This window comes from Ricinus communis, chromosome 5 (genome assembly GCF_019578655.1).
Source record: "Ricinus communis isolate WT05 ecotype wild-type chromosome 5, ASM1957865v1, whole genome shotgun sequence".
Taxonomy (NCBI): Eukaryota; Viridiplantae; Streptophyta; class Magnoliopsida; order Malpighiales; family Euphorbiaceae; genus Ricinus; species Ricinus communis.
This window is the reverse complement of record NC_063260.1, coordinates 21,403,451-21,414,651: the sequence shown is the minus strand read 5'-3', so window position 1 is coordinate 21,414,651 and position 11,201 is coordinate 21,403,451. Positions and strand designations below refer to the sequence as shown.

The 11,201-nt window shown below is 32.2% G+C and overlaps 1 protein-coding gene across 5 annotated transcripts; it reads left to right on the top strand.

Moving 5' to 3' along the window:
- Positions 1 to 468: 468 nt before the first annotated feature.
- On the top strand, positions 469 to 4,383 carry LOC8267215 (mitochondrial inner membrane protease subunit 1). 5 transcript variants are annotated; one of them, XR_007216132.1, is made up of 7 exons: positions 469 to 676; positions 2,023 to 2,145; positions 2,241 to 2,465; positions 2,596 to 2,706; positions 3,452 to 3,512; positions 3,603 to 3,690; positions 4,020 to 4,383. XR_007216132.1 is itself a non-coding variant. In XM_048374986.1 (6 exons), exons 2-5 carry the CDS (start codon positions 2,026 to 2,028, stop codon positions 3,482 to 3,484), a joined length of 489 nt encoding a protein of 162 aa, XP_048230943.1. In that variant the 5' UTR covers positions 470 to 676; positions 1,998 to 2,025; the 3' UTR covers positions 3,485 to 3,512; positions 4,020 to 4,383. The 5 variants fall into 5 exon arrangements, 1 of the variants encoding a protein (XP_048230943.1); XR_007216133.1 differs by having other exon boundaries at positions 470 to 676; positions 1,998 to 2,145; positions 3,631 to 3,690; XR_007216131.1 differs by having other exon boundaries at positions 470 to 676; positions 1,982 to 2,145.
- Positions 4,384 to 11,201: the final 6,818 nt, after the last annotated feature.

Sequence of the window (11,201 nt, the reverse complement as noted above, 5' to 3'; positions counted from 1 at the left end):
TAATTTTTCATTAATTTTTTTTAATAAAATCAGCACAATGACATTAATCATTACAACTATTAACGTTTTATCCATATGATATTTATTAAAATATGAAAGAATATTATAAAACCTTTTTGTTAGTAAATAAAATATCACTTGAGTTTAAAAAAATTATATCACTTATAGACCAAAGGAAAAAGAAACTAAATATCGTTAAAAAATATTATTATAGTAATCAATCTAATCTATTAGTATTATTAATTTATGATTATATAGTGTTAATATGACATTGATCATATTTTATTAAATAAATTTTTATTAATAATATGTCATTTAACGAATTAATATGATATAAAAAATCTCATACATTTTGTTATATGTAATAAAATTTAAATTTTAACTAATTAATTTTATTTTTAGTATTAAAATCAAGCATTAATAATACTAATATAAATATTTAAATCTTAAAACGATAACCATATAGTTTTAATCAACACTACCAAGTTTTGATAAACAAATTAAAAGAAAATATAACACAAATTCCAATATTAGATAGAAACCCTAATTATAATTTCATCTAAACCTCACAGCCTCCACCCTCACAAACCCTTTTTACCGTCGCCGTCGCCCTTGCTGCAGTCGGCTCCGCCCTTGCTGCAGTCGGCTCCGCCCTTGCTGCCTCTTCTGAATCCAGGTCTTTTTCCCCTCCATATCTCCCATCGCCTCCACCCTTGCTTCCTTTAGTTGGCTTTTAGTTGTTTCTTGATTGTAGTTAAAGAAGTAATTCTTATGCCATTAGTTTAATAATTTCTGCTGCATAGTTTATTTTTTGATCTTGTGATTCTTTTTCTTTGTAGATTAGGTAGAGCATTAGCAATTGTCAATTGAAGGCATATATGCTTTTCTTTCATTTCGGCGTTTGCTTTTTTTTTTTTTTTTTTTTTCTTTTTGTAAAAGAGAAAATCTGTGATTAAGCATTTATAAAATATATTCTTTGTTAGTTTTGTTTGCATATATTGATTCTTCCTGATATAGTAGCTTTATATATATATAGTATTTATTTCAATCCTAAGTGTTCTTTTACTAAACATTATAATCATATTTAAGTGAATGTATAACATAAACATATCAGTGAATTCATTATGAATTAGCTACAATTGAAATTTTATGATCATAATAGTCCATAAATTGTGATTTTTATTTCCACAATTAACTAATCATATTTTTGTTAGAAAAAAAACAAGCCATCAATAACCCCCAGATTGAGAAGTCTCTCCATTTTCTGATTCATGTCTAGGATTGCAAGTGATTTGTTGAAAACTATGAAAGAAAATTGGAACAGTTAAAGGAATTATTTATGAGTGAATGTCATAAGGATGCTGATATCAAGATTAAGGAGTTCATTATGTTAATTTACAAGTCAAATTTGTTCCTTTTCTCTCATTGGTTGAGGCTTAATTACTAACAAAACCCAAAACTTTTTGACTTCTATGAAATTCTTATCAAACTTTCAGTTTTGATAATTTTACCCTGATATGAAGATTTCATTTCAATTATATTCGATTTTTGGAAATTGTGTCAATTGCCTGTGTTGAATTCGATGTGGCAACCTTGTTGGATAAATATAACAATTTTTTTAATATACTTTAATGGTGAGGTAGATACATGATTCAGATAAAACAAAAAATTATTGTATTTTCCTTCTTTAATTTTTTTTAACGAATTTAGCTTTAAGGATTTGGTAAAAAATCTTTAAAAAGTAATGTTGGTTCAAGAAATAAGAATTTTGTTCTTAGTAATTTTAACTTTTAATTATTTTTATTTTATATTTTTCTATAGAAACAATTCGCTAAAGCTGCTTTTCATCTACTTTTGGCGACAAAAAATAATCAATAAATAGTATTAGAAGAAATATTCATTTGAATTTTTTTTTCAGAAAAAGAAGTATTTACATAATGTATAACAAATTTAAATTATCTACCATTTATTGCTAAACAAGATTTACACAACAACAGCAAGCTGAAAAAAAAAAAAAAACAGAGCATGAGAAATCTAGCACAATGGAAAAGCTTTGCGAAGGAAGCACTAAATCAATCAATATTAGTAGCCAAATTCCTGTGCTTTCTCCACGTCACCGACACCTATCTCTGCACTGCTGCTCTTGTAAGTTAGTTTATCATTATTGTTGCTATTTTGCATACCAGTAATAGTAATTACAGTTGCAATTGAGCTTGAATTTTTGATACGCTGCCTCTCAGACCTATGGCCCCAGCATGCTCCCTACCCTTAATCTCACCGGAGACCTGGTACTGGCTGAGAGAATCTCCCCTCAGTTTGGGAAGGTGGGTCCTGGTGATATCGTTCTTGTAAGGTCCCCTGTTAATCCTAAAAGAATTGTCACCAAGCGTGTTATGGGCATTGAGGGTGATTCAGTCACTTACATTGTTGATCCCAAGAACAGTGATGCGAGCAATACTATTATGGTATTTTCTTTAATGGGTTTTTGGTTTCTTTTCTTGAATCTGGATTGTTGAGATTGTGGCTAGGTTTGTGTTTGATAATTTGCTTGAGGTTCATGCTTAAGTTTGGGAATTTGTTGCTTTATGTTTTTAGGTTCCTAAGGGCCATATTTGGATCGAGGGAGATAATGTGTATGATTCCAATGACTCGAGAAAGTTTGGGGCTGTTCCTTATGGTCTTCTTCACGCAAAAGTGTTTTGGAGGGTAATTGTAGTCTCTTCTTGAGCTTAATTTCGTAGCTACTTTTTAGTTCAGTTTCATGGCGTGTTTCTTTTATATATATATATATATATATATATATATAGATATGAAAAACCTGAAATAAAGGGAAGTTTTGCTTTTGAAAGTGATGAAGAATGTTGTCCAAGATGATGCTTATGTCATCAATATAGTCCATGCTCCATGTGCTAAATGCAGCAGAATTATGTTAGATATGTTTTCATCAATGACCTTTCTGGTATCAGCTTAAGATAGCATTCAGGAGATGCAAAATGTCTATTTATATCTGCATACCGTGCATAAGGGAGATTCAATTGCAGTATCCTTGACCAAGAAAAAAGGGTGTTAATGGAAACATGTTTATCCGCAAGGCAGGCTGGTCTTTACCTGGCAACGAATGAAGGGTTATCAACCATTAGCCTTGGTAGGAACCACTGGTAATCAACATAAAACTATGTTTGGCACATCAATGGTTCAGGCTAAAAGTAGCAGTTAAGAAAGCAAGAATTTATAGGATTAGAAATTAAATTTCTGGTGAACAATTGAACTTGTATGGATTCCAGCATAATGGAAAGGTAGCACTTTATTGTACAGAGTTTGGGCCGCTGGTGTATATATTCTATTAGCGACTGGCACATCAATATCTGTTAATTGTGTTGTATCAAAACCCATCTTCATACTTTTATACTATTGGTTATTAATTTTTTCGCCTCCTGTTATATGTTTCTAGGTATGGCCACCAAAAGATTTTGGATCTCTATGACAGCAAATAAAACGAAGAATTTTGTAAGGTAAAAGTTTCTGACTCCTATTGATCTATTAAATTGCAAGCTTCTGAATAACTTTTTTCCTTTCTATACCCTTGATTTGATTATCTGAAGCTATCGCTACTACTGTTCTTGCTGGAAGTTTTCGGATGCATTAATTTGATAAGGAGATGGAGTAGCTCCAAGGCAATCTTGGATACGAGTAAGTCATTGTATGGACACACACTACCACTGGCATTTGAACCTTCTCTAATCAATGGCGTTTCTCCAATATTACTTCCTTAATTGCTTTATCCATTATGCCAAGTAAAAGAAAAAAAAGCCGTGATCACTGCCAAGACCACCATCTGTTGAAAGGGAAAATTAAACACACATTGATGCCTTGTGATGGATGTGAATCAGCTGCAATGTTTACAGTGATATCTGATTAATAATCCTGTATGCAGAAGGAGTGTATAAGTTGTGTATATTATAACATATAGTATATCATGAGCATGCATGAAACTGTATAATGAATTCTTACTAATGCAGGATGGCATCAGCAGGAGCCTTGACCTGCACAAGTTAAAAGAGATGATCGTTCTTATGAAGTGGTTTACAAGAGATCTTCTCATGGGAAACACAAAACGAAAATATATCGACTTGAAGTTGGTGGTCATTTTAATTTTTCTCGTCAACTATAGCGGTTATTTATCTTTTTTATTTTCTTAATGTATTATGATTTCTACATGCGTATTTTATACCTTCATTTATAGCCTTATAGGGAGAGTTAGTTTCCTTTATATGAGGTGATTATTGCGAGACCGTTGTTGTAATGTTATAATGTTTGTTGAAGGCGAAGTAATGGAGAAAGGTGGATTAGATTATCTATAAAGAAAAAACCTGATTTACTTAAGAAGTTGAGTTCGAGTCTCTTTAACGAGCCCTTTACAACATAAAAAAGAAGGAAGCATATATGCATTAAAGTGAAGGCCTAATCACCAAAAGTTCTCCAACTTTCCACATTTTTAGTCACTTCTAATTTTTCAGTTTTTTGTTCATACATCTTCTCCATTGTTATTTGATTGGCAGCTCGAGGGCTTTTTAAGTTCTTCACTATATTTGGGTAGCCCAAAAATAAAAGAAAATGACAAAGAACAAACACCAGCAGCTATTTGTTTGATATCTTTAATGACTGTAAGCATTGCTTCAATAACCCTCTTCGAATCCCCTTCAAATATAACCTGCGACCCATCTGTCTCTAGCAATTAATAAAACTACCTCTTTAACAGTCACAATAATTTTAATTACAATTTGAAATAAAGTCGTAGTTGTTTGTTCTGTTCTTTAATAATGATATTTAGTTTTCTTTTCTGATTTATTTTATACATCCATAATATAATTTTAACAAAGTAAAACTATGCAGTTTTAAATAAAATCATATAGTTTTGATTTTATTGTATTTTATTTCATACATGCATAATATAAAAAAAAAAAGAACTTTATATAGCGTGGTGACAGAATGAGCTTGTCTTTTATTAAAATTCCAAAGTTCAAATTACATTGGGAACAAAAGAAGAAGAAAATTAATTGTATAAAAGTGGAACCTCCCGATACTCATTAAGATAAATGGACACCGGGTTTTATATACCCTAATTTGTTTATATAATCAAGTTTGGATAGCAACATCTGATGGGTTGAATTTGAAAATATAATTTCCACAGGTTGAATTTAAAAATTCAAACTCAGAGACAGGTTTTAAGATTTTAAACCAAAACATCCAAACCAATTCGGTCGATTTGCTATGTAGAAAAACCCATTCCAGTACTATCCCTGATGGCTAGCAATGACGAAGACAAATTGTAGCTTATGCAGTGATATGCTTCTTCTTTTGAACTTTCATTTCTACTGTTAAACAAGTCTAAGCCTCTCTAAGAATACTTTTTGGTCACTTGAGTCAGTTGAAGGAAGCAGTGATGCTCCACGTGATATCCAAATAGATAGCTTCAAATGAATTTTCCGGGATCACAAACCCTAATTTAATAATTTTTTTTGACACGTATGTTTACTTTTTGACATATAAATTTTTTGTTTTGATATATATACTTATTTTTGACACATGAAATTCAAGTTTATATATTATATTCTTAATTAAACAGTCACTCTAATTCTAAAAAATAGTATATTAATTATATTTTAATATTATATTAACTAATAAATAGTTTTTTAATCAAATAATGATACTAATTCTATCATAAGAACTAGCATATTAATTTTTTAATTGGATAATAATTTTAATTTTAAAAAATAATATGTTAAATTATTATATTCAATAATTAATTGTTTGAGTTGGATTGTCAACAGGTTGTTCATGCAGTGACTAATTTCTTGTTTGGTGTTGACGAGTTTGGATCCTTGATTTCTAAGTGTGCTGAGTTGTTGGTTGAAAATAATTCTTATTGTGTTGTTTTTGTCAAAAGGCAAGCTAATTAGATTGGTCACCTGTTAGTAAGAGCTTCTCACTCACATGCTGGCCTTAGGGTCTGTTTTGAACCTCCAAGCTTCATTCTGACCTTATTATGTTTTGATGCTTTGAATTATTGATATAAATTCCTTTTCCTTCAATAAAAAAAGCATGACTTAAAGAGCTTGTTAGAAATGCTCTAAAATGCAAAAGACAATGATATAAAAATAACAAGGCCTTGGTTTGATGGAAATGATCAAAATCCCAATGGTGCCAGACAGAGAGTGCAACACCATATTATTTGTGAAACTCTCAAGCGAAGATCCATTAACTCTTTATTTATTAGCCTGATTATATACTCTACTTGGAAATGTAAAATGTAAATATAAAGTTATGATAGTCATGTATATTCTGAATAATTGACTCTGTAAATTGTTGTATAAATACTCAAGTTGCAAGGCGATTGATTCAAATGAAAACATGACTGTTAAAAACTTTTTCATTTTCAGTGTTTAGAATATTGAATGGTACTGACGATAGTTATTTATTCAGAAAATACTTCTACACTATAAATTATGTTCCAATATATAGAGATAAAGTTCATAAATAAAAATAATATAGTAAATAATCATTTACTGTTAAATAGTTAATGTCCAAATATAAAACATTTAATTATTTAATGTCCACTGGATGGATGAACTTAAAATGAAAAATTAAAGCTCATTCCTTGTATATTATTAAGAGCAGGGCAAAGTGAGAATACATCCGCTTAAATAGGGCATGTTTACCATCAATTTCTTAAATATTAGTATTAATTTGTCTATAATTTTTTTCTAATAAAATTATTAGATTGGTGGACCGACGTCGAATAGGACATGAAAAATGCAAATGGAATATGCTACATTTTTTTTTATTAATTAGGTTATTTTGGTATTTTCTCCTAAAAAAATAATTATTATAAGAGGCAAGTATACTTTGTAGAAGGCATGCTAAGGATTCACATTCTCTACAGCAAAATAATATCTTATCGGGATGCATGTCAAGGAAAAGCAAGTTATTAGCTTAAGATATAGCTGTGAAATTAAAGTTTTTGATAGTCTTAAAAGATAAGTAATTTTTAATTTTTTAGTTTTTAATATTAATAAGGACTTTGGAGACCAACAACTTTGAATTTAACTGTTTGATCTATCTACTCATTCTAAAAAGACTATTGAAAGATAAAATAATTGATGTTATTCAAAATTTGATATCCGAAGTTATTATCTAATTCAACTTGTTATCTACTATTTTTTAATTATTATTATATTGTAAAGTTTTCATTTTTGTTTAAAGAACCTACTATATGGGGTTCATTTAAGCTCAATAGTGATAAAAATATTGCATCTTCTTATCTCTTTTTTTTCTTATTTTGTTTCTGATTTTACTTTCTAATATATACATGTTGTTGGGTGTCGATGAAAATTCTTTAGCCTTTCTTTCGTTGTTGGTTTAACTTATGCAAATGTTTAGTATAACATATGTAAATCTTACAGATATTGATTTGTAGATTCATGTTGTGGATGGAAAGTATAATAGTTTTGATTGTTTAAGATATCACTATATGTGGATTTATAGTATCTCTATTGCAGGTTAGATTTACTTGAATACGAGTTTTTGTTATTTGAAGCACTACTTGCTCTTAAGAAAACCAATAAAGTAATTGTCACAGCCTGTTATGTGGGTTCGTAACTGGCACTAGGGAATAGGTAGGTTCAAGGCCAACAAGACCCATAGTAAGTTTTACCATGCAAGCATCGAGATGGCCCCTTATGAGGCATTGTATGGCCGAAAATGCAGATCTCTCGTGTGTTGGGAAGAGGTTGGCGAACAGAAGTTAGTAGGACCATAGTTAGTTCATATCACTTCAGAAAAGATTTCTATTATCCGCGAGCGGCTGAAAACAGCTTTTATAAGACTTACTACGGGTCTTGGTAGCCTTAAGCATTGTCACGACCCATTCTGTGGGTCTGTGATCGTAATAATTGTCACGACCCCACCCGTGGGCCCGTGACCGGCACTAGGGAATGGGTAGGCTTAAGGCCACCGAAACCCGTAGTAAGCCTGACACTCACTGATTTAAACAAATCTCATCTCAAATTAATATTATTAAAACCACAAATCATCTTAATAGTTACACTTTACATAAATACTTCGGTCTGCCAGAAAAACTAGGCGAGACCTGAAACTCAGAAAATTTACAACTGATACATCTACTATTACTACTGCGGAGAATCTAAGATTTACCAATTTACATACCAAATCAAATACATCACTCGATGATGAAGGAGTCGGGTTACTGAATAAGAGTCGTAAGAGAACTAACAGTCGCGAATCTGAAAAACAGTAAAAATGAGACTGTCAGTCTCGAGAGTGAGTTAAAATCATATATCTAAAACAGTTTCAAATATCTCAATGTCACCTTATTAAATTTTAAAATAATTAATAAATCACGCGAACCATACGTGTCATGTTAAAACATATGTGTCATGCCATGCTTAAACAAAATTTATTCCACATGCAACGGGACGGAGTACTTCAGTAGAACTCTAATCCCAAGTCTAAAATCTCGATTATTTCAACACTTATGTCTCAACTAACCTCAACTCTAACATCTCAAACCTCTCATTCCAACAGGACTGGCGCCCAGAGAGCAAAGCTCGACCAGGGACCTTACCTCCAGTCCGGTCACTTAACTCTCAGCCTTAGCCTTTTGGCTCTCTTATCCAATAAGACTGGCGCCCAGAGAGCATAGCTCGACCAGGGACCTTACCTCCGGTCACTTAAATTTCCAAATAAGCCAGAGAGCAATGCTCGACCAGGGACCTTTACTTCGGCAACCACACTCTACTAAGCCCAGAGAGCGATGCTCGACCAGGGCAAGTCCTAATCTTTCTTTCTTAAAATTTTTACCTCTTTACCCTTTTCCTATCTCTCTCATATAATATTGGACACTCATCCAACTCCTATGTTCTACTGCCGTCCCATCCTGAGTCATCATGCAATATTAAAATTGGTAATAAAGGAAAAACATATTTAAATAGTAATTAAAAGCATCATGCAAATGATAATAATAATAATTGAATGAAAAATTGAAATTGCGAATAAATATTCACAGTAGCAAATCAAATTTTATGCATGACACGTGCGTAAGCGATATATGACTTTAACTCACAGGATTGGCGACCTCCTAGCTCTGCTCCGGTGCCTCGATTGGAGCGAGCCGAACAGACAGATCATCTAATCACGGAAAACAATTTATCAAAACGATGAAACAATTACAATAGATCCTGGGTCTAGATTCCTAGGACTGACTGTCTAAGAATCTCGACTCTGGAACTACCGAAAATTCGGCAGAACTTCCCCTACAACACGAACATTACACCCCGTAAAAACGGGTCCAGGACCTGCCAGAAAAACACTCCAAATATCCAACAATTTAAACAACGGGAGTCGGGTCCCCAAACTTCACTATTTCCCGACTCCGCCACACAGCACAAAATACGACTATGGCAGGCCAACTGACAGACAAATATTTTTGACTCACAAAAATCATCAAATACACAATATAATCCAATAGACACAATTAAACCAAGAATTTCTAAAATTATCGGGCCAAAGAAAATTACCGAGACGCTCGATCGCCGGCCGACTAGGAGTCCGATCGACGATCCGAACACACCATCGGACTCACAACGACGTGCTGATGACGATCCCCACTTCCGATTTTCCGATCCGACACCCGGTCATCCGGAGAGATTTGCGGACGATCTCGACCGTCGATTCGCAAACGAAGCCCGATCGCCACAAAACCGGTGCCATCACGAAGCTTGAGCTGAGGAGAGTCGGGATATGTCCTCCGATCATCCATCCTCCGGCCGGAGCTCGGCCGGAAAAGCCCAAAACGCGGTTGCCTCCGGAGCTCTCCTCCCGGCCACCAAAACCGACAGCCGCCGCCAAAGGAAGCTCTCCAAGGGGAGCCGATCGCCACCAAGATCGGCGGAAAGCCATTGCCACACGCCGCGCGATTCACCTCACGCTGCCGCTTTGCCGGCTGGCCAAGATCGCACGCCGTGACGACGCAAAGACCCGGCCTCCTTCTTCTCGCCTTCTCTCTCTCTCCTCCTTTCTTCTTCCCCGATTCCATTTCTTCAATATCGACATTAGGCCCCCGAACTTTTTCTTATTACAATTTGGTCCCTCAACTTTCTTAATTACTTACAATTTCATCCTGCAGAATTCCAATTTAACTCCCAAACTTCTTTTTAGCCTTTCAATTAAGCCCTTAACTAATTAATTTGGGCCAAATCCGAATTATTGAAAATACACAATTATAAAAATACCCTTGACCGACATATTTATTTACGAAAATACCAAACTCATAAATTTCCATTAAAACCTCATAAAAATAAAATTTCCAATTTAGTCCTAACACACAATTAAATTAAATAATCAATTATAATACCAATTTTCTCAAAATTCTTTTATAAAAACATCCTTTATAATTTCTTCCAAAATTTTCCAATATATAATTTTACTTATATAAATATGCATTTGGAAAAATTTTGAATAACCAAAATATAATCATTTCTCAAATAATTTACTTGAATAATTTCTTAAAATTTCAAACTAATTGGGTATAGAAAATAACTCATTTATTTGATTAATATTAAATTTTTCATTAAATCATTTCAAATTAAACCCAATAAAAATAAAGCTAAAATTAACTTAAATAAAAAAAAAACTCATTTTTAAATATATAAAAAAAATTCCGGGTATTACAATAATGATAAGAAGTTACCCATTATAAAGAATGAAATTCATTTTTGTTATCTCTTGATTGGAGGCATTTATTTAATCATTTTATACCTGTACTAATTCTTTAAATTACAACTTGGCGTTTAAAAAAAAAACTAAGATTATTATCAATTAAAATAAGATATTAACATCTTATTATAGATTTATTATAGCAATAATAATAATAAAAATAATAAAATATTATTATTATTATAAATTAAGAAAATAAGAAAAATTATGGTATATAAAATGTATTTAAATGGACTCAAATTATCATTTTAGTATAATATAAGTATAATTGTTTTCTCTTAAAACAAGTTTGTGTCTTATAGAAACTTATGTATTAATATGTTTTTATGAGTATAACGTAAGTTTTTACGAAGCATACACAATTTTCAACTTAATGATCCTATTATTAGGTTATTAACAAAAATTTC